The 24,182-nt window shown below is 47.5% G+C and overlaps 1 protein-coding gene across 4 annotated transcripts in view; it reads left to right on the top strand.

Moving 5' to 3' along the window:
- arap3 (ArfGAP with RhoGAP domain, ankyrin repeat and PH domain 3) overlaps positions 1–24,182 on the top strand; it is a 312,909-nt gene that overhangs the window by 238,178 nt on the left and 50,549 nt on the right. For all 4 annotated transcript variants that reach the window (XM_085995934.1, XM_085995933.1, XM_085995932.1 and 1 more), the window contains exons 12-17: positions 8,641–8,772; positions 9,906–10,059; positions 14,757–14,859; positions 16,089–16,287; positions 17,077–17,140; positions 18,890–19,053. In XM_085995934.1, the coding sequence (XP_085852060.1) occupies positions 8,641–8,772; positions 9,906–10,059; positions 14,757–14,859; positions 16,089–16,287; positions 17,077–17,140; positions 18,890–19,053 (816 nt within the window). The remainder of the gene's footprint in view (positions 1–8,640; positions 8,773–9,905; positions 10,060–14,756; positions 14,860–16,088; positions 16,288–17,076; positions 17,141–18,889; positions 19,054–24,182) is intronic.

Here is a 24,182-nt window from a genome sequence, read left to right as displayed (position 1 = left end):
CTGCTTATGGCAAGCTGTAACATAGTTTGCCGCTAAGGTTATGCAATTTCTCTGTTCCCCTAATAGGTATGGGAGTTTTTGGTTGTCATTCATATTTTGAATTCAGGGGCATATTTTTATGAATTTTGGGTAAGAAATTCCCCCTTATGCCCTGATATTTTCCACAAGCTGTGAGGAAGTGCATCTCTGTCTCCACCACTCCCTGACTGCAGTGAGAGCATATCCTGTCCTCTCTTGGCAGCCAGGTCTGTCTGTGTCTGCCTTTTTCGATGCCCAGGCTATGCTCACTAAGTCTGTACATAGTCAAGGTTTTTCATAAATTTGCTATCTTTTTGCTCTCTCCCCCAGTCTCTCTCTCTCTCTCTCCCCCAGTCTTTCTCTCTCTCTCTCCCCCAGTCTCTCTCTCTCTCCCCCAGTCTCTCTCTCTCTCTCTTCCCCCCCAGTCTCTCTCTCTCTCCCCCCGTCTCTCTCTCTCTCCCCCCCAGTCTCTCTCTCTCTCTCTCCCCCCCCCAGTCTCTCTCTCTCTCTCTCCCCCCCCAGTCTCTCTCTCTTTCTCCCCCCCCAGTCTCTCTCTCTCTCTCTCTCCCAGTCTCTCTCTCTCTCCCCCCCAGTCTCTCTCTCTCTCCCCCCAGTTGCTCTCTCTCTCCCCCCCAGTCGCTCGCTCTCTTCCCCATCGCTCTCTCTCTTCCCCCCAGTCGCTCTCTCTCTTCCCCCAGGTCGCTCTCTCTCTTCCCCCCAGTCGCTCTCTCTCTTCCCCCCCAGTCGCTCTCTCTCTTCCCCCCAGTCGCTCTCTCTCTTCCCCCCAGTCGCTCTCTCTCTTCCCCCCAGTCGCTCTCTCTCTTCCCCCCAGTCGCTCTCTCTCTTCCCCATCGCTCTCTCTCTTCCCCCAGTCGCTCTCTCTCTTCCCCCCAGTCGCTCTCTCTCTTCCCCCCAGTCGCTCTCTCTCTTCCCCCCAGTCGCTCTCTCTCTTCCCCCCAGTCGCTCTCTCTCTTCCCCCAGTCGCTCTCTCTCTTCCCCCAGTCGCTCTCTCTCTTCCCCCAGTCGCTCTCTCTCTCTCCCCCGTCTCTCTCTCTCTCTCTCCCCCCGTCTCTCTCTCTCTCCCCCCGTCTCTCTCTCTCTCTCTCCCGTCTCTCTCTCTCTCTCTCTCCCCCCAGTCTCTCTCTCTCTCTCCTTCCCCCGTCTCTCTCTCTCTCTCTCCCCCAGTCTCTCTCTCTATCCCCAGTCTCTCTCTCTCTCTCTCTCTCCCCCAGTCTCTCTCTCTCTCAATTCAATTCAATTCAGATTGCTTTATTGGCATGACAAGGTACATCTTATGTTGCCAAAGCACCGAAAAAAACATTTATGGTTGAACACATAAACGCAGGTCTATCCATACAGTGTGTAAACAGATATAACCCTGTGTGTATAAATATACACTCATATAATATGTATTATACTCTTTTCTTAGATTTAATGGTTGTCCCTCTGCTTATGGCAAGCTGTAACATAGTTTTGCCGCTAAGGTTATGCAATTTCTCTGTTCCCCTAATAGGTATGGGAGTTTTTGGTCGTCATTCATATTTTTGAATTCAGGGCATATTTTTATGAATTTTGGGTAGAAATTCCCCCTTATGCCCTGATATTTTCCACAAGCTGTGAGGAAGTGCATCTCTGTCTCCACCACTCCCTGACTGCAGTGAGAGCATATCCTGTCCTCTCTTGCAGCCAGGTCTGTCTGTGTCTGCCTTTTTCGATGCCCAGGCTATGCTCACTAAGTCTGTACATAGTCAAGGTTTTTCATAAATTTGCTATCTTTTGCTCTCTCCCCCAGTCTCTCTCTCTCTCTCTCCCCCAGTCTTTCTCTCTCTCTCTCCCCCAGTCTCTCTCTCTCTCCCCCAGTCTCTCTCTCTCTCTCTTCCCCCCAGTCTCTCTCTCTCTCCCCCCCGTCTCTCTCTCTCTCTCTCCCCCCAGTCTCTCTCTCTCTCCCCCCCCAGTCTCTCTCTCTCTCTCTCCCCCCCAGTCTCTCTCTCTTTCTCCCCCCAGTCTCTCTCTCTTTCTCCCCCCCAGTCTCTCTCTCTCTCTCTCTCCCAGTCTCTCTCTCTCTCCCCCCCAGTCTCTCTCTCTCTCCCCCCAGTTGCTCTCTCTCTCCCCCCCAGTCGCTCTCTCTCTTCCCCATCGCTCTCTCTCTTCCCCCCAGTCGCTCTCTCTCTTCCCCCAGTCGCTCTCTCTCTTCCCCCAGTCGCTCTCTCTCTTCCCCCCAGTCGCTCTCTCTCTTCCCCCCAGTCGCTCTCTCTCTTCCCCCCAGTCGCTCTCTGTCTTCCCCCCAGTCGCTCTCTCTCTTCCCCCCAGTCGCTCTCTCTCTTCCCCCCAGTCGCTCTCTCTCTTCCCCCCGTCGCTCTCTCTCTTCCCCCCAGTCGCTCTCTCTCTTCCCCCTGTCGCTCTCTCTCTTCCCCCCTAGTCGCTCTCTCTCTTCCCCAGTCGCTCTCTCTCTTCCCCCCAGTCGCTCTCTCTCTTCCCCCCAGTCGCTCTCTCTCTTCCCCCCAGTCGCTCTCTCTCTTCCCCCAGTCGCTCTCTCTCTTCCCCCCAGTCGCTCTCTCTCTTCCCCCCAGTCGCTCTCTCTCTTCCCCCCAGTCGCTCTCTCTCTTCCCCCCCAGTCGCTCTCTCTCTTCCCCCCAGTCTCTCTCTCTCTTCCCCCCAGTCACTCTCTCTCTTTCCCCCAGTTGCTCTCTCTCTTCCCCCAGTCGCTCTCTCTCTTCCCCCCAGTCGCTCTCTCTCTTCCCCCCCAGTCGCTCTCTCTCTTCCCCCCCCAGTCACTCTCTCTCTTCCCCCCAGTCGCTCTCTCTCTTCCCCCAATCGCTCTCTCTCTCTCTTCCAACAACAACATGCCCTCAAAAAAGCCTCGGCACCACCGGGCACTTCAGCTAGTATATATAAAACGGTATGTCTGTCTGTCTCTCTGTCTGTCTGTCTGTCCGGCTGTACAATCAAAAGTTATAGACGTACCTACACATATGTTATATCAAAAGAAAGCTCATCATTAGGGGACTCTTGTAGGTGTATTTACTTTTTGGTCGGACAAAAATTGTTCACACATTATACAAAAAACCTTCAAAATTCCACTCATTATCCACTCGTTAGCATTCACTGACGTCAAGGTCGACCAATCCTGTGCCGTGATGATTGACCAATCCTACAGTTCAGTCACCTGATGTGTGTGGGTGGGACTAATCGTTTTCATCTCATAAGAACATAAGAAGTAGAGCAGGAGTAGGCCATACGGCCCCTCGGGCCTGCTCTGCCATTCAATAGGATCATGGCTGATCCGAATCTAGACTCACGTCCACTTCCCTGCCCTCTCCCCATAACCCTAATTCCCTTATCTGCTAGGAACTGTCTATCTCCATTTTAAATTTATTTAATGTTGCAGCTTCCGCAGCTCTCTGGGGTAGCAAATTCCATAGATTTAGTACCCTCTGAGTGAAGAAGTTTCTCCTCATCTCAGTTTTGAAAGGGCAGCCCCTTATTCTTAGATTATGCCCCCTAGTTCTAGTCTCACCCATCAGTGGAAACATCCTCCCCGCATCCACCCGATCAAGCCCCCTCATAATCTTATATGTTTCGATAAGATCGCCTCTCATTCTTCTGAACTCCAATGAGTAGAGTCCCAACCTACTCAACCTTTCCTCATACGTCAACCCCCTCATCTCCGGAATCAACCGAGTGAACCTTCTCTGAACCGCCTCGAGAGCAAGTATATCTTTTCTTAAATATGGAAACCAAAACTGCATGCAGTATTCCAGGTGTGGCCTCACCAATACCCTGTATAACTGCAGCAAGATTTCCCTGTTTTTATACTCCATCCCCCTCGCAATAAAAGCCAAGATTCCATTGGCCTTACTGATCACCTGCATACTAACTTTTTGTGTTTCATGCACCAGGACCCCTAGATCCCTTTGTACTGTAGCACTTTGCAGTTTCTCTCCATTTAGATAATAACTTGCTCTTTGTATTTTTCTGCCAAAGTGCATAACCTCACACTTTCCAATATTATATTGCATCTGCCAAATCTCTGCCCACTCACTTAGCCTGTCTATGTCCTTTTGCAGGTTTTTTATGTCCTCCTCACTCACTGCTTTCCCTCCCATCTTTGTATCGTCGGCAAACTTGGATATGTTGCACTCGGTCCCTTCCTCCAAATCGTTAATATAGATTGTAAAGAGTTGGGGTCCCAGCACTGACCCCTGTGGAACACCACTAGTTACTGATTGCCAGCCCGAGAATGAACCATTTATCCCAACTCTTTGTTTTCTGTTAGATAGCCAATCTTCCACCCATGCCAGTATATTACCCCCAATCCCGTGATTTCTTATCTTGATCAGTAATCTTTTGTGTGGAACCTTGTCAAATGTCTTTTGGAAGTCCAAATACACCACATCCACTGGTTCCCCTTTATCCACCCTGTATGTTACATCCTCAAAGAATTCGAGCAAATTTGTCAAACATGATCTGTCAGCCATTATACAGCAGCCAGGGCAGCTCAAAACTTTGCTAATCCAGGTCAGTTTCTTTTTTAAAAAAAAATAAGATTTACCAAAAATGTTTTATAAGTACTTTAACTTTCATCTTTGAAGGTATTAAAAGGTAGAAATGTTTAGGTTAAAAAACAGTGCAAAACGGGCCTAGGCTTCTCCAACTGCCGACAGCCCAAATCCAGTCACAGGCTTCCGGCCCACACATCCACCAGGCCCAAAAAAGCCCTGGAAACTGCTGACAACCCAAATCCAGTCCCAGGCTCCTGGCCCACACATCGACCAGCCCCAAAAAAGCCCTCGCAACGCGGGGCTCCCCTGCTAGTACACATATACATGCATACACATATACACATACACATATACATACATATACATCACACACAGAGAAAGACAGCGTAAGTGAAAGAGAGAGTGAAAGGGAGAGAGAGAGGGAAAGAAAATGCCCCAACTTCTGTATAAATTTTAAGACAATTTCATTAGTTTTATGCAATCTCTTTAAGACAAATTACAGATTTTAAAGCTGCCAATCTTGGCCTTTAGTGTTTAATACCTATTTGTTCAAATGGTTCACATATTTCATTAACAGATTAACTGGTCATTCATCTCATTGCTGTTTGTGGAATTTTGCTGTGCACAAAATGGCTGCCGCATGTGTCTACAATTATACAAGTGCTTTATGATATTTGGGATGAAATGCAACTCTTTCCCCCGCCCCTCCCCACATCTACACAGAGCCTTATGCAATCCTGTTAGCAGCTTCAGTTAAAGCCACAAACTAACATTCATTGGCCCAGAAATTTGGGTCAGGGGCTTCCTGCGGGTGTAAGCCCCCGACCTGCACTTACCCAGCGCGCCGGCCGTTGTGCTGTGCACCCCCGTGGAATTCCGATCCTGGGCCTGCTCCAACTGTCGACGCGCAGTGCTTGCGTATCCCAGGGGTGCAGTTAGTTTGATGCGTCCCCTGGGATCACGTGGGCCATGGGGAGCCAATCGGAGCAGGGAATGCTTCATTCATAAGTTTGACAGGAAGGGCTGTCAAACTTATAAATACTACAGGCCCCAAAACATCACTAAATCTTCAAATACATTGTTTTTTAAATCACATTTTTTGAATAAACGATAAATTACATGAAATAACTATTTTAAACAATAATTTAAATTTTTGAAAAAAATAATTTTATTTTCTAACGGGGCTAAAAATAAACTTACCTTTCTTTAAAGTATTTAAAAATAATAAACCTGTGGAAAAAATGTTTTAATTTTAATTACTTCCCCACTTACCTTGTATAAAGCAAGCCTTGCGACTGCTTTTTATATGTGTAACTTCTGGAAACTTACCCTCCTGGGAAAACCTGCAAAAAAACGAAGTTTGATGCGCATGCGCTGCCTCTCCTGCGCACGCGTTCGACATCTGAACCCCTTCTTTCAGGGGAATGGAAGTGCCGGTTTCCCACGCATGCGCAGTGCATGCACGAAACCGACACTTCCAGTGGGCTTACGGGTGAGTATCCCGTGCGTACTCACCCGTGGAGACCCAAATTTCTCGGCCATTATATTTTTTAAACGTTATTTTTAGCTGAACAAATGCGACAAGTGTTGTGAATAGACGTCATGTCTTAATATCGCTGCCTGCGAGGCTCAGAGTACCCACTTCGCACCTCCGACGGTGCAGGACTGCACTACAAATGTGCCAGAGTTGGAGTCCAAACAGTGCAGTGTTTATTTCATAAGACACTGGCATAGGGCTGCCAACCCTAAAGATTAATCTCCTGGACACTGCTGCCAGCAAACTGAGAGACAAATTATCGGGGCATTAAAAGAATGGTTTCCTTTTTTTGGAATATTTTCATTTATTAGTTATAAAACTAGTGGAGATGCGAAGAAAGGCTGCTTGACTGGACGGGGCAGTTGGAGGCGAGAGGTCACGTGATGGAACCTCCAGGTAACTGTCCAACCAGAGCTGGTAACCCGACACTGGCACTGCCCTCCCAGTATTCTAACCCAGACAAGCAAGTGCATATATTTTTCTTAAGTGTTGTTATTGATTGATCGAGTGATTGTAGATTGGAATAAACGGGTCTTTTTTCGAGTGGCAGGCAGTGACTAGTGGGGTACCGCAGGGATCAGTCCTTGGACCCCAGCTATCACAATATATATTAATGATCTAGACAAGGGAACTAGATGTAATATCTCCATATTCGCAGACGACACAAAGCTGGGTGGGCGTGTGTGCTGTGAGGAGGATGCCAAGAAACTCCAGGATGATTTGGACAGGTTGGGTGATTGGGCAGAAGCATGGCAGATGCAATATAATGTGGATAAATGTGAGGTTATCCACTTTGGTAGCAAAAACAGGAAGACAGATTATTATCTGAATGGCAATAGATTGGGAGAAGGGGAAGTGCAACGAGACCTGGGTGTCCTTGTGCATCAGTCGCTGAAGGTAAGCATGCAGGTGCAGCAGGCGGTTAAGAAGGCAAATGGTATGTTGGCCTTCGTAGCGAGAGGGTTTGAATACAGGAACAAGGATGTCTTGCTGCAGTTGTACAGGGCCTTGGTGAGACCACATCTTGAGTATTGTGTGCAGTTTTGGTCGCCTTATCTGAGGAAGGATGTTCTTGCCATGGAAGGAGTTCAGCGAAGATTCACCAGGCTGATACCTGGGATGGCAGGAATGACGTATGAGGAGAGATTGGATCGATTGGGCTTGTACTCGCTGGAGTTTAGAAGAATGAGAGAGGATCTCATCGAAACTTATAAAATTCTAACAGGACTAGACAGACTAGATGCTGGAAGGATGTTCCCGATGGTCGGGGAGTCCAGAACCAGGGGTCACAGTCTAAGGATAAGGGGTAGGCCATTTAGGACAGAAATGAGCAGGAATTTCTTCACCCAGAGAGTGGTGAACCTGTGGAATTCTCTACCACAGAAGGCAGTAGAGGCCAATTCATTAAATATATTCAAGAAGGAGTTGGATATATTTCTCAAGGCTAAAGGGATCAAGGGGTATGGGGAGAAAGCACAAACTGGGTGCTGAATTTGGATGATCAGCCATGATCGCATTGAATGGCAGAGCAGGCTCGAGGGGCCGAATGGCCTACTCCTGCTCCTATCTTCCATGTTTCTATGTTACTAGAGGTTTATTGTTTGCCCTGTTGTGTAACAAAGTTCCAATAGATTAAGACAAGTATTTCTATTTGTTAGTGAAGGCATAAATTTAAGATCTTCACCAAAAGAATCAAGGGAGAGTCTTGATTTTAACATTTAACATATTTTTCTTAACACAGAGGATTATAGAGCAAGAGAGAGAAACAGAGATAGATAGATAGATAGACAGACAGACAGATAATAAAAGAAAAAGGATAGGGGGAATGGGAGTAAGGGCATCAGAGACAGAGTCCCAGAGAGCGAGTCCCAGAGATGGAGAGCCAGCAAAGGGACAGATGACCTGCATTTGTGCTGTAAAATAGTATGATTTTATTTTCAAAGCCCAACATCTACTTTGCATCAATTTTGAAAAGGAATAATGTTTAAATAGAATCATTATTATTACTTCCATTAATCTACCAATTTAAATCAATTAACTGTAAAGAAAAAAGTATCTTGTTGGACAAAAGCCCTAAAACACCAAGTCCAAGGGCTCGTTATGTGTCACGTGTCTATTAGTAACTTTGGTACTATTCACTGCAATACCTCGGTCAATGTTTAGAGGCACTAACCCACCTAATTGGTTTTCACTGGTCAAATTGCTGAACTGACCAGCTTTGGAAGAAAATCCATTGTTTCTGTGTTCTATCAAGTGATCCAAGGCACTTTCTTTCAAAAGAAAGTGCGCTCCGATACCAAAAAAATCATAGATATGTTAAACTTAATAGGTGGCCCCCGAGGCGCCATATGCGGCCCATGAAGATAAAATCCTGGACAATTCTTTTGTCTGATTACGCTCCTTGTGAAGCACCAGGAGACGTTTTCCTCAGTTAAAGGCACCATGTAAATACGAGTTGTTGTTGACTCTCCTGGTTGAACCCATCCAAGGTTATTAGAGGTACTGACTGCTGCAACATTGCACGAAGCGCTGCTGTTTAACACGTACTAAAACTGGTAGGTGACTACTGTCTACTCTCTGCAGAAGCTCTAAATTCCAACTCCTTGGGCTCAACGGGGATTTACAGCGAGATCATGCAGCCTGCAGTGCATTGTGGGTACCTGTACAAGACATCGGCCATGACAAAACTACCCACCAGCAAGAAATGCAAAGATGGTACGTCATCGATATTCAACGAGCCTGACCGCTTGACAGAATACTCACACAGTTAGAATGTTCTCTGGCTAGCCGGTCGTGCTCACTTGTGATGAATATAGATCAGAGCGGCCTTCAATTTTAAAAAAATATTTGTTCTCAGGATGTTGGTGAGGCTGGCATTGCTGCATTTATTGCATGTTCCTATTTACCCCACTAAGGATATTAAGTGTCAAACATGTAGTGGGGGTCTGGTGCCACATGTGGATCAGACCAGGTTTAGAGTGGCAGGTTCCTTTCCCTGCAGGACATTAGTGAACCAGTTTTGTTTTTGTTTTATTCATTCACAAGCATTTATTGCCCATCCCTAATTGCTCTTGAGAAGGTGGTGGTGAGCTGAGTGGTTTGCTGGACCATTTCAAAATCAACCACATTGCTGTGGGCCTGGAGTCACATGTAGGCCAGACCGAGTAAGGACAGCAGATTTCCTTCCCTAAAGCAGAGCTAGTTGGGTTTTTAATGACAATTCAGTAATTTCCAAGTCACCATTAATGATACTAGCTTTTATTTTAATTCCAAATTTATTTAATTGAATTGAAATTCTCCAGCTGCCGTGGAGGAATTCATGTCTCCCGAATCATTAGTCCAGGCCTCTGGATTACTAGTCCAGTAACATAACCACTATGCGACTGTACCTGTTACAACAATCTGTTGCAGATGCAGAACTGCCCCAAAATGTCACGCTCCCTCTACTCTACCTCAACACATTCCTCAGGCCCAACCTCTGAGGAGCACCCCCTACTATAACAGTTATTACGTGTCGCACACCAACAAGGTTGACAATTACTCACAAATTAGGGATTAAAAACTGGAGGCCCATACAAACTGGGTTGATATTGTTCAGACTCATTTGACATAGGACCCTTACAATCAACAGACAGAGAATATGCACATCCCTTAACCTGGGTAGGATTTAAACCCCCAGGTCCCAGAGCTGAGAGGCCAGTGTCTCACCCACATGTACAACTCAGTTCTTTAGTAGTTTTGCTTTTTTACGATTACAAATATAATTTGCTTAAACGAGAAGGCATTTTGTTGCAAATGTTTAATTTAGAATGGACCGTGTCCTTCGCTGTCAATGTGTTTTCTCGCAGAATTCCAGAAACAGTGGTGCTCCATGGACAGGTCCCTTCTTTACTACGAAACGGACAAGAGTCCTGAACCAATTGGCAAGATCGAAATGAGTGATATTGTCTGTATAGGAGTGAGCAGGCCGCAGTCGATGGCCAACCCTGGCCCTACGGACAGGTACTGGGAATTAGTCAAAGCCCTTTGCAACAGTTGGCCAGAAACCATGCAGGTTCTCTAAAGGTGGATAGTACAAAGTAACACAAGACCATTGACGTCGATCAATACATGTTTTAAAAGGTGCAGCTCTTCTTTGCCTGGTTGTTGCTTGTACGTTTCTAAAATTTGGGTATCGGTAGGCCAATTTAATTCCTTACCTGTACAAGATTATGACAGGTTTGGATAGGCTAGACGGGGAAAGACTGTTCCCACTAGTTGACGGCACAAGGACTAGGGGACACAGATTTACGGTTTTGGGAAAGAGATACAAGGGGGATGTGAGGAAAAAATTTTACGCAGCGAGTGGTGAGGACCTGGAACTCGCTGCCGACGGAAGTGGTGGAAGCGGAGACACTCAGGGCTAGAAATTCAGTTGGTTGCGCCAGCCGTTAGCGCCTTAGGAGGAGTAGATGTCGAGCGCTGGGCGCTTAGCGCCCGGGCACAGCGCGATCTGCGCCTCTCCCCAACTTCAGTAGACATTTAGCGCCGGCGCAAAGTCTTTGCGCGCGCGCAGATCATGACGTCATATCCTTGTGCAACACCCTTTGTGCGCCCCAAACCGGATCTTCAGTCGCGCCGGCCCATTGTGCGCCGGGCGGCCCGAACGACTGTTGAGTGGAACGTTGCTCAGCCGATGCGGGCCACGGGGAGCGCAAATTAAAGGGCACTTCCCCTGCACTAGAAACGGCAGCCGTGTTGCAACACTCCTTTTTGTGAGAGACGGATCTTCTGGTTTGGCTCAACACAGGAGGAGGAGGAGGAGGAGGACATGGCATTGCAAAAACACAAATGCACCCTCCCCCTTTAAGAGCTCACCGGCGCCAGAGTGTCTGCCGTCAATCAGCAGCTCACTGCACCTGCCCTGCGCCCGACTTCCGGGGTTTCACCCCGGGTGTCGGCTTAGCGCCTAATGATAGTCGTGTATCGCCTGCTTTAGCGCAGCAGCAACCTCTTAGGGCGATGCGACTGAATATCGGCGAAGGGGGCTCGACTTTGCGCCGGGCGCAAACTTTAGCGGCCGCCCGACTTTACCGCCCCAAAAGTGGCTATACTGAATTTCTAGGCCTCAATGTTTTCAAGGGGAGACGAGATAGGCACTTGAGGGAAATAAACTTGCAGGGCTACGGGGATAGAGCGGGGGAATGGGACTGACTGGATTGCTCCACAGAGAGCCGGCACGGGCTCGATGGGCAGAATGGCCTCCTTCTGTGTCTTTATGACTCTATGGGCTGGACTTTGATACTGGAGGCGTGTAGGAGGCGGGACTACAACTTTCAGGGTTGTAGTCCCGCCTCCATCGAATTGTGACCAACCCACGTGATTTTCACTTGATTGACCTTGTTGAGCCCGCCCAGTGGGCTCAGCAGGCTAATTAAGGGCCACCCGGCAACAGGTGACATCACAGATTGACATTTCATCTGTCAAGAGCTTTTGACAGATGAAATATCAGCGTTTAACAGCTCTTTGAAGCTGTCAAACACTGACAATCTGTACACTAAGTTAATTCCTTCCTCTCAGTCTGATTTAGAGATCTCTCCAGAACAGAAAGCTGAATGCTGCAACTTTTGACAGTTCGCGGCCATTCTGCTTTCTGTGCCGGTGAGATGAGGGACTCCCGACACCTGAAGGAAGGAAGGCTGTGAAGGTAAGTAAAACTTTTTTAAACACTTTACACACACCAAACACACTTACCTCTGCACTCATGCACCCATCACTCACCTGAACACCGGACATCTCGACCCCTCCAAGCCCTTCAGCCCGACGGCCCGCCTTGCTAACTTGCCGTGGTTTGGAGCCGTCGGGAATCCCACACTTCAGCAATAAAAATAGGGATTAGGCTAAAAACTGCCTGTTAACTACCTGTTAACAGGCAGTTAATTGGCACTAATCCCCTTCCCGCCTGAGGGAGGCGGGTCCCAGCACAGGTTGGGTGTCGCCTCCTTTGAAACTGGCAAGGAGGCGGGTTGGGGGCGGGATGGGTTTGTGCCCCCCGATTTTGAGATTTTAACCCCCCACACGCCTCCAATCCCGCCTCCACGGCCCAATGAAAATCCTGCCCTATGACTGTATGGCCTGTTCAGATTTGGCAAGGAGTTAACCTCGAGTGCATCGAGTAGTGCACAGAGTGGACTTCTTAAAAATATATTTATTCTCAGGATGTGGGTGATGCTGGCAAGAGTGCATTTAATACCCATCCCTACCTAGTTGCTCTCATAAGTCGATGGTAGGCAATGCTTCCTTCCGTTAAAGGGGCGACGCGGCCCGTTCAAAATTCCATACCTACGTGTTTTTTTTTTCAGTTTAAAAGCTGGCTCACCGGCTGCGCAGGAGCTCAAGAGCGCTGGGCAGCTGAAGGGGAACGTTGGTGGTAGGGATTCTTGAACTACTGCCGTCTTTAACGTTTGGTGCTCCCATGATGGTGCTAGGTAGGGTACTCTAGGATTCTGATCCAGCAACGATGAAAGAACGTTGCTAAGTAGGGATGGTGTGTGACCCGGAAGGGAACTTGGAGGCACTGGTGTTCCCATAATCTTGCTGCCTTCGGCCTTCTTTCTCGTAGAGGTTGCGAGGCAGGGAGGTGCTGTCGGAGTAAGTGTGGTGAGCAGCTGCTGTGCATCGCACAGATAGTACATAGAAACATAGAAGATAGGAGCAGGAGTAGGCCATTCGGCCCCTCGAGCCTGCTCCACCATTCAATGAGATCATGGCTGATCATCCAAATTCAGTACCCTGTTCCTGCTTTCTCCCCATACCCCTTGATCCCTTTAGCCTTAAGAAATATATCCAACTCTTTCCTGAATATATTTAATGAATTGGCCTCCACTGCCTTCTGTGGTAGAGAATTCCACAGGTTCACCACTCTCTGGGTGAAGAAATTCCTCCTCATCTCTGTCCTAAATGGCTTACTCCTTATCCTTAGACTGTGACCCCTGGTTCTGGACTCCCCCGCCACCGGGAACATCCTTCCTGCATCCAGTCTGTCCAGTCCTGCTGGAATTTTATAAGTGTCAATGAGATCCCCTCTCATTCTTCTAAACTCCAGCGAGTATAAGCCCAATCGACCCAATCTCTCCTCATACGTCATTCCTGCCATCCCAGGTAACAGTCTGGTGAATCTTCGCTGAACTCCCTCCATGGCAAGAACATCTTTCCTCAGATAAGGTGACCAAAACTACACACAATACTCAAGGTGTGGTCTCACCAAGGCCCTGTACAACTGCAGCACGACATCCTTGTTCTTGTACTCGAACCCTCTCGCTACGAAGGCCAACATACCATTTGCCTTCTTAACCACCTGCTGCACCTGCATGCTTACCTTCAAGGACTGGTGCACAAGGATGCCCAGGTCTCGTTGCACTTCCCCTTCTCCCAATCTATTGCCATTTCGATAATAATCTGCCTTCCTGTTTTTGCCACCAAAGTGGATAACTTCGCCTTTATCCACATTATACTGCATCTGCCATGCTTCTGCCCAATCACCCAACCTGCCCAAATCATCGTGGAGTTTCTCGGCATCCTCCTCACAGCACACACGCCCACCCAGCTTTGTGTTGTCTGCAAACTTGGAGATATTACATCTAGTTCCCTCGTCCAGATCATTAATATATATTGTGAATAGCTGTTGCCGCATTGCAGAGGGGTGGAGAGTGAAAGCAGTGGATGTTATCGAGCTTCTTGAGTGTTGTTGCAGCTGCAGCCAGCCACATTCACACCAAAATCATCACATTTAACCCTATTTAAGCAACTGACGCTCTGCTGGACCTCAACATCATGCTGTGTGGCAACAAGGGGTGATTCTGCTGTCTGCCGCCCTCAAGAGGGAGCAATGCGGAATTACGTTTCAGGAAATCGTGGTCGCTCAGCCCGCTCCCTTCGAGCTCCGCTCTCCACTGGAAATGCCAGATCATGAAATCATCCCGATAGTGTACAAGCATCATACCTTATCGGAAATTCCTTTATCCACTATCTTAACGGAGGCAGTGGCAAAGGCAGGAATTTTTTTGGTTGGTGTGTGGATATGAGTTTACCAGACCAAACAAAACTACTTCAAAAGGTCTATTTTATTTTCATTAATCTGACAACTAAAATGAAGTAAGTGACAAGAAAACAACTATCTTGTTGGACAAAAGTGTTAAAACATCAAGTCCAAGGACTTGTTATGTGTCACAAGTCTATTAATAACTTGGCTGCTATGCACTGCAATATCCCAGTGAGCATTTAGAAGCACCGGCCCAACTAATTGGTCTTCACTGGTCAAATTGCTGAACTGGCCAGTTTTGGAAGAACATCCATTGTTTCTGCATTCTATCAAGTGATCCAAGGCACATCCTTTCAAAAGAAGGAGCACTCCGATATAAAAAAAACATAGAAACTTTGGGCGATGCTTGAAAATCCACCCTTGTCTACGTCCATGAGTGGAGGAGTTAACCATTGAAATAAATGGGCTAGTTCTGCTCCAATATCAGAAAAAGGGACTTCAGTCAAACATAGACGTTTTCACGAGCCATTATAATTTCTAGGCCTTGGTTACTTCTTGCCCCCAGCGTGCAGTACTATATTGAATTGCTCTGCAATAGGTCTTAATTCAGCCGTAAATAGCTTGAGAAGTTGGTTCTGGGGAATCTGCTCAGCTAGTTTTCTTTTTCTATCTTCTTTAGGTTCCGGTACACATTTGAAATCTTTGTCTCTTCGGAAAAGCTCTTCCAGTTTGGCACAGACAACCCTGAAACCCTGCAGACGTGGACGAGCTCCATAGCAAAGGTACCTCATGCTCATAGATGTGCTCATGGCAGCCCGCTACCATTTTCCCACAGCACAGCCCTGCCCCTCACCAGACAACAACAGCTACTAGATTGTTGTAAAAACCCCAACTGGATCACTAAAGTCCTTCAGGGAAGGGAACCTTCCACCACAACCTGGTCTGACCTACACATGACTCCAGTCCCACACCACGTGGTTGATTCTTAATGGCCTCTGGGCAACTAGGGATGGACAATAAATGTAGACTTTCCAATGTCACCCACGGATTCGGCCATTCTCTTTCCTCAATTGCGTTTTGGAGCTGTTTTATTCATCTTTTGCTTTCTCATTCCTTTTTGCAGTCCGTGACCCTTATATTTTACAAAGCACTTTCCTCCTCTCTCAGTTTTTTTTTAATCCATTACCATTAAATCCATTAGCAGGCCCCCTTTGCGCTAGTATTAAGCATAATTGACTTTTACCTGAAATAAAAACATAAAATGCTGGAATCTGTGGAGAGAGAAACAGAGTCAACGTTTCAGGTCGATGACCTTTCGTCAGAACTGGAAGAAGTTGGTTTTAAGCGACTGCAGGTGCAGGGAAAGCGGGGGGGGGGGGGGGAGGGGAGGAAAGAATAAAAGGGAAGGTCTGTGATAGGGTGGAAGGCAGGAGAGATTAAATGACAAACGGTATGATAGTGCAAAGCAAAAGGAGATGGTAATGGGACAAGTAAAGAAACAAAAGATGAGTCTAGAAGTGGTGTAAATGGGAATGGCAGAATCATCAACATTTTGCTGTTGACTTTACCTGTTAGTCTCCCCTTTCCCTCTGTGTTTTGGTCAGTCCTACACAAGTTCACCAACCTTTCCTTCCTAATTCTCAAGAAATGACTGCTGAAAGCATTAATTACAAGATATTTATAGACGAGGAAGGCCATTCAACCCATTCTAATAGATCCAACAAGAAAAGATCTCACAATCTAATCTACGGTTTAGCTTTTCAAACGTTGACTAATCTGAGCAATATTTCCAGCATTTATTATTTTTATCAGAATTTTGGTTTTGTACCCCAAGGCAATCAGTCGACGCTATTTTCGGCACCATGCGAGTAGAATCATTTTATTTCCTTTGTTAAATCTCCACAAGGCTTCCACAGAAATGTACTGACAGGTTAACCGATTCTAATCATTTCACAGTGTCGGCTATCTAAGGAAATGGTTGTATAGATTGATGGTCTCTCTTCTGAATTAGGGCTTCACTTGTGCAAGTCTGCATAGCCTGCTGAATCGCCAGTTTGATCGGATCGGAAAACTGCGTTATAAATCCATGCGGAATCCCGAGCGATGGAGGGAGGGCTGGTTCATGCTTAAAAAATGCAATCTCATATTCTGCTCTGAAGAGGGGGGAATGGTGGAGGAGAGTGTTCACCTAAAGCGACTCCAGGAACTGAGTGAGTGCCAATAACACCGAGACTCCAATATCTGGATTGGGAGTATGTATTGCGTTTTTTTCTAGAATTATAAATTCAAGGATTTTACAGTTTATCTATTACCACAAAACTTTTGCAGAGATATTTAGCCATGTTAATAATCTGTGTTATTGCTGAAGTTTTTCAAAATGTTGTCAACGCCGTCACTGCGTCAGACGAGGAAGCTACGTGCACTGTACATCACACTCGCCAAATCGCAGCCGAGATACTTCTAAAAGAACACCGGTCACTCCTGAAACACTGACCACAGGGCCCTGTGCAGGGGCATCTCTTTGGGTGACTCTGCTTCTGAAAGTGGCAATATATGCGTAACCTTTCCTTAGCAGCACCTCTTGAGAGAGCTGAACGTGGGGGAATTAAGTGCTCAAATGCATTGCCCTGCCGTCCCCATGGCAGTAAGTCATCCTGTGTTTCAGCTCACAAAGATCACTGGCTCTGAAAATCGTGACTTCTTTGGACTTCTTCAGTTTACCGTGTCGCTTCTCTGAATGTAGAAGATGATGGGGGTGCAGGGGGGGGTGGGTGGTGGGGAGAAAGGGTGTATTTTCAGAAACCCGTACACGTGACTATTGTTAATTTGCCTCAGGCATCCATTGTTCAGAACAGAAAATGCCCATTCTGGTGCTTGTAGCAAGGAGGGGTGATTGAAAGGCCTCCCGTTAATTCCTGTTAGGCTTATTCATTAAAGATAGCTCCATGTTAGAGAGATCTCATTGTCTACTTTCTCTGTTGCTCCTCCTCCGCTGACAGCTTTCACCATTCTGAATGAAAACAGCGAGAAGAAGGAAGTGTTACGACTGGTTGACAAGGAAAGGTAAGACACCTCGATCAGCAAATGAATGGCCGATTCAAAACTAAAAACAATTTAACAAAGGATTATTTGACTTTCACATTTTATGTGCCTTCTACGACGGGGGCGATTTTAACCCTACTCGCTCAGCAGAAACCTGGTGGGTGGGCAGTTAAAATCGCCCTGGCTCTCACCTGTCCGAAAGCCACCATGATCACAACATCTGCAATTTTCCCCTGCTCTCCTGAGCAGGTGGCAAGGACAGGCACCCGGAGCCAACTGGGTCCTTCTTTACATAGGCATGTTGCAGCCCGATGACATCATTGAGACCCGACTGTAATTTTAACTCGGGCCTGAGCAGGGAATCCACCTGGAGTTAAAATCGGGGCAATTAACCTAACTGTATTTTCCACATCCCTCCAAGTACACCGTGAACCTTGCCAGATTTTTCTGCTCTCTGAGATGTTGACTGCTTGCTTGGGTATGGTTCCATGGGTATAGGGCACCCTTTGGTACTACGGGATATAAATTCACCTTGGGCAGCAGTGAGAGCGGGCGATAGCGAATCGACAGCACTTTTTCCACTCCGTGTAAATGCTGCGTCCCCGGGATTTGCATGGATCTTCCGGTGGACGATTGGGAGTAACCCGACACGACTAAGGCCTCCATTCCCACTGTAGTATAAAACTGAAGCACAAATGGGCAGCTCTTTGTTTGAGGCATCTGCTTTCAGGGTGATCTTATGACTGTGTAGCCAAGGCCACTTTCACCACCCGCACCCCCCCCCGCCTCTGGATTCCTTGATTGTTTGGGGAAGCCTGCCCCATCACACATTGGCAATGAATATTTCCCTTAAGTTCACTGAAAGATGATGGCCCAGAAATTCAGGTCGGATGCTTCCCGCGGGTGCAAGCCCCCGAGTTGCACTTATCTACCGCGTCGGCCATTGTGCTGTGGGCCCGCGTGGGATTCCGATCCTGGGCCTCCTCCAACTGCCGGCGCGCAGTGCTTGCGTATCCCAGGGGTGCAGTTAGTTCGATGCGTCCCCTGGGATCACGTGGGCCATGGAGAGCCAATGGTAGCAGGGAATGCGCATTCATAAATTTGACAGGAAGAGCTGTCAAAACTATAAATACTGCAAGCCCCAAAACATCACCAAAACTTCAAATAAATTTTTTACAAAATCACATTTTTAAAATAACTATAAATTACATAAAATAACTATTTTAAACAATAATTTTAATTTTTGAAAAAATTAATTACAGTTTCTAACGGGGCTAAAAATAAACTTAACTTTCTTTAAATATTTAAAAATAGTAAACCTGTGGAAAAAATGTTTTAATTTTAATTAATTCACCACTTACCTTGTTAAAAGCAGGCCTTGCGACTGCTTTTTAAAAGTGTAGCTCCTGGAGACTTTCCCTCCCGGAGAAACCTGGAAAAAAAACGGAAGTTCCAGGCGTACGCGCTGCCTCTCCGGCGCACGCGTTCGACCTGTGAACCCCTTCCTTTAAGAGAACGGAAGTTCCGGTTTCCCGCGCATGCGCAGTGCATGCACGAAACCGGCACTTTCGTTGGGCCTACGCGTGAGTACCCAGCGCGTACTCACCTGTGGAGACCCGAATTTCTGGGCCGATAACAGAAAATGATGTAACATCAGTGCTAAGGAGACAGATGCAATGGCAAGCTGCGTAAAATAAAAAGAACAGGGGCAATATTGATATTGGATTTGCTATCTGGAATGTAATCCGCTCTCCCGCTGTGTGTTTGTAGAACGTTGTATCTGCATGGAGTGACGCGCTTGGATTATTCCGCGTGGTGCAGTGACATTCAGAGTGCAGCCGGCAGCCGAGGGAATGCACTGTGCGATCAACAGCTGAGCAGAAATGATATCCCCATCATCGTCGACGGATGCATCGCTTTCATCACCCAGTATGGTGAGTGAACGCCAGTGCGCGAGGGCACCAGGGGCGCAGTTTGGGCGCTCCTTTTCAAAAAGGTGGTACGCTTTCCGTGCGCGGGAGGCGGAGGCAGTGCCAGCCTGCGACCCCAGACTGGCGAGTTGATGACCGCAGCCACCTCACAGCTGCCGTTTCTGCACAGGGTGGAAGGGTCGTTCCCGGGTCAGCCCGGAGCATCTCCTGGTCAGATGTAGTGCAGCATTGGGAATGGGGGGGGTGGTGGTTAGTTGGGGCGGGGGGGCATCGGTGATGTGAACCACAGATTCGGACACCTCACTCTGCTGTGCCGTGCTGGTACACGTCAGAGGGTGGCCCAATCAAGAAAGTATCTTGAATGTTGGTTTCAGCTGAAAGGGTGGATGGAGACTTTTGTTGTGGATGGAGACACCTGGGGTGAATTTCTGCCGGGAACTGTGTCAGCCGTGGTTCAGTTGATAGCGCTCTCGCCTCTGAATCAGAAGGTCGTGGGTTCAATTCCCACTCCAGAGACCTGAGCTAAGCTGACACTCCAGTGCAGTGCTGAGGGAGAGCTGCACTGCCGGAGGTGCCGTCTTTCGATGAGATGCTAAACCCAGGCCCTGTCCGCCATCTTGCGTGGACGTAAAAGATCGCATGGCACTACTTCAAAGAAGAGCAAGGGACGTCTCCCCGATGTCCTGACCAATATTTATCCCCTCAACCAACATCACTAAAACAGATTATCCGGTCATTATCACATTGCTCTTTGTGGGAGCTTGCTGTGCACTAATTGGCTGCCGCGTTTCCTACATTCCAGCAGTGACCACTCTTCAAAAGTACTTCGTCGGCTGTAAAGCGCTTTGGGACGTCCTGAGGTCGTGAAAGGCGCTATAGAAATGAAAGTTCTTTCTTTTCTTTGTCTGCCACAAGTTTGGAGGAAGAGCCGTGGAATCTCTGGAAAAATGGCATCAAAGGTGTTCACGCCATTTTCCGGGAGTTTCCGCTGTTCTTCCTCCGAAGTTTATGGCAGGCATACGATTCAACCCCTGCGGAAGTTCACTTGTCTCCTCTTTGCAGCGGTGTGACTAATATGCAGTCAACGTCAGCCACTTAAAACAAAGCTTTTGATGGTGGAACGTTGCCTCGGCAGATTTTAAAAATGGCCGACAGGAACGGAGTTTCATATCTCAGTTAAGGACAGTATTTCCAACAATGCAGCATTGCCTCACTACCATTGTTCCCTGTAATTTTTTTTTTTTTTGGTGCATGAGCCCTTTAACTGGCCGCGTGGCCCATTCAAATTTTGCGCATGCGCAATTTTTACAAAGCAAAAGCCAGTGAGCAGTCTGCACGGGACCTCACAGACACCGCGCATCCGCGCAGCTTTGATAGAACATTGCTGACTACTGCAATGGAGTGTCAGCCTAGTTCTGCGGTGGGCTTTCAGCCCTTAACCTCACAAGCCCCAGGCTAGAGTACCAACTGAGGCAAACTGACCCGTTTTTGAAAAGGGAGAGGTTTGGTACAAAACAGGTGTCAACATGCACTGGATAAATATTTGACTGAAATATGTTAATGGACCTGAATTTCCAATCGGAGGCTTCCTGCGGGCGGATGCCTCCGATCGGAAAACATCTACGAACTTACCTGCTGGTTCCATAGATCCTGAGGCTGGCGATCCTGGGCCTCTCCTCTTCGAAATATGCAGAGGCCCAGGTATCCCAGGGGCGCAGGCGGTTCGCAAGCGCCCCTGGGATCACGTGGGCCATGGGGAACCAAAGAAGGGAATCCCCCTTCATACTTTTGACTTTCTGTACGCACGGAACTGTCAAAAGTATGAATGGGGATCACATTTAAAAACACACTAAAACATTAAATACATTTTAAAACCACATTGGCCCCTATTTTCCAATCCCTACGGGTGTGCACAAGCTGTGTATAGATCGGAAATGGCCGCACCTCGGGAGCCCTCAGGTAAGGGCCTTGATTTTTTCCCGATAGGAGGTGTCCGTACGCAGGAAGCCTCCTATCGGAAATTACGGGTCGTTACATTTTGTAAATTAATTAAAATGACAGCTAATTAAATATTTTAAACAAAAATTTAATTTTTTGAAAAAAAAATTAATTGTTTTTACAGGGCTAAAAATGAACTTACCTTTTGGAAGAGTATTTTAAAATTATAAATGAGTTATCAAATTTCATTTTTCTATATTTTAAAACTGTTAAGCTGTTAAAAACAGGCCTTAGGTCTGCTTTTACCAGGCATAAGAATTTGACAGGCATTCAGCGGGCGGAAGTTGTGCAAAAAGCACAGCTCTCCACCCGCGGAGACACTTTTCCCGGGCAGGGTCGCAAAATACGGCCCAATATTTACAATGCCTTTGCAAAGGCTAACTCTTTTGTCTAATCATTCATGCAGTTAGTACACTGAAAGCTCATTACAGCAATTTAATGATTCTCAGTTGTGACATACTGATGCCAGTGAACCATTGTCTGTTCACAGATCCCTTGTACAGACTAAGATAGAGACTGTTACGCTATTGGTCTAATTCCGCATTGTACGGAGTTCTGAACATGTGCTCGACTCGCACGTGTTAGGGACATTTAGAGCGGAGGGTTGGGCCAGTGCACAACCAGTGTGAGAGTCGTTTGAAATAAATAGGGGGGGCTGGTCTATCACCTATGGCAGGGGTTCTCAACCTTTTTGCTTCTGAGGCCCTCCCCTCCAGTGCTATAAAAAATTCCACGGACCCCCTGTAATACAACACAAGTATTTTTATAGCCGCAAGGGGGAGAGGGGGAAGCAGCTGAATGGATGGTCTCAATCTTAGTGACAAAAAAGTCCATGAGCTTCTTGCACTTACTGACGAAGGGGCATCGACCTGAAACGTTAACTTTGTTTTTCCCTCTCCACGATGCTGCCTGACCTGCTGGGTGTTCCCAGCATTTTCTGTTGTTGTTTCAGATGTCCAGCATCCGCAGTATTTTGCTATTGTATTAGCTCCTTGCACTTGTTGTTGGAGGTGAGGGGGGAGGAGCCAGGGGAGAGGGGTCTAAGATGAATTATGGAGTGAATGGTTTATAGTCTAAAAGACTTTTCATTCATGCAACAGAGAGAAGGAAACCATTGTAGACATCGTTTTTTTTTAATGTATTATTCGATTAAGCAGATACCTCATGTCATTTTACCTGCTCTTTTTTGCTGTTTATCTCTTCATCCTTCCTGCTCCCCACTGATTCAGTTCGACACACCGTGAATGAGTCACAGTGCTGAAATCTCTTTGCTGGCTTACACATTTTGTTCATTTGAATGTCCAGGCGAGGTTACCAGCGGTCAGACTGGCTCCTCGTGTCCGCTGGGATTTCTACCCACTGGTGCCGGGTCTTCTTATCTTGGGAGAGCGCTGTGTGTGGCCGGGGGCGGGGGGGAGGCCGAGACCCGTGCGCACACGAGGCAGGAACACGCGCATTTACTTCACCTTTCCTCTGCTCACCTTTCCAAACAGCTGAGCAAAGGAAGGGAAAGGAAACGAGCTCTGCAGCTAATACTAAACGCGACTGATTTCCGATGTAACTATGAACCCTCTCGCAGCCCGCCCGGTCTGGTTCGGCTCTGTTTCGGTTGCGGCCCACTCCTGATACCCACCTTTCATTTATTGTTGGGGACGTCCGCTCCGAACATGGACAGAGCAAGGAGGGCTGCTGCTACTACTGCCGTTGCTCCGCTTGCCGGACCTGGGCATCTCCCGCTCTCTCTCTCTCTCTCTCTCTCTGCCGGGTCCTCCTCTCCCTTCACCCAGTCTGGAACGCGCAAGCTCCGGATACCCATCGTGCCATCCAATTCTGAGACCGTAAACCAGGCGCTTTACATCCCTGGACAAGAGAATGACCTGGCGGCAGAGAGGTTCCACCTGGCCAAGGAACGTCTCTGTGGGCTTGTTCTTGTTCAGCTGCTGATGACTTTGGCGAACCCCTTGAAATCTTCTCGCGGTCCCCTGGTTGGGAACCCCTGTCTCCTGGTGTGGTCTGTGTAGAACCAAAGTTGGAGTTCTGTAAACTCCATGTTTGATCTATGCACCTTCTCTGTTGTCTCCAAGTAGATTCAATGCTGGGCCCCTCATTGAGCCCAACTTAGGTGGAAAAGTGTGCCTCACTATATCTGAAGTGGCCTGTGTCACAGTAGTGGGATTGCACATGATCTTTTGCCCACTACCGCTAAATGAGTTAGAACCTAAAAAGCTCCTTGTACCCATTCCCCTTATAATTGGGAATTGAACCAGAATAGAAACATCCTTCCTGCATGTAGTCTGTCCAGTCCTGTCAGAATTTTATAAGTTTCAATGAGATCCCCTCTCATTCTTCTAAACTCCAGTGAGTATAAGCCTAATCGACCCAATCTCTCCTCATACGTCATTCCTGCCATCCCAGGTATCAGCCTGGTGAATGTTCACTGAACTCCTTCCATGGCAAGAACATCCTTCCTCAGATAAGGCGACCAAAACTGCACACAATACTCAAGGTGTGGTCTCACCAAGGCCCTGTACAACTGCAGCAAGACATCCTTGTTCTTGTACTCAAACCCTCTCGCTACGAAGGCCAACATACCATTTGCCTTCTTAACCGCCTGCTGCACCTGCATGCTTACCTTCAGCGACTGGTGCACAAGGACACCCAGGTCTCGTTGCACTTCCCCTTCTCCCAATCTATTGCCATTCAGATACTAATCTGCCTTCCTGTTTTTGACACCAAAGTGGATAACCTCGCATATATCCATGTTATATTGCATCTGCCATGCTTCTGCCCAATCACCCAACCTGTCCAAATCATCCTAGAGTTTCTCGGCACCCTCCTCACAGCACACACGCCCACCCAGCTTTGTGTCGTCTGCAAACTTGGAGATATTACATCTAGTTCCCTTGTCTAGATCATTAATATATAAAGTGAACAGCTGGGGCCCAAGGACCGATCCCTGCGGTACACCACTAGTCACTGCCTGCCACTCGGAAAAAGACCCGTTTATTCCAACTCTTTGCTTTCTGTCTGCCAACCAGTTCTCTATCCAAGTCAATACCTTGCCCCCAATCCCATGTGCCTTAACTTTACACGCTAATCTCTTATGCTGGACCTTATCGAAAGCCTTTTGAAAG

This window comes from Somniosus microcephalus, chromosome 8 (assembly GCF_052327205.1).
Source record: "Somniosus microcephalus isolate GS21.2 chromosome 8, FLI_Smic_1.0, whole genome shotgun sequence".
Classification (NCBI taxonomy): Eukaryota; Metazoa; Chordata; class Chondrichthyes; order Squaliformes; family Somniosidae; genus Somniosus; species Somniosus microcephalus.
Note: the sequence above shows the minus strand (reverse complement) of the source record. Positions and strands in the feature narration are given on the sequence as shown.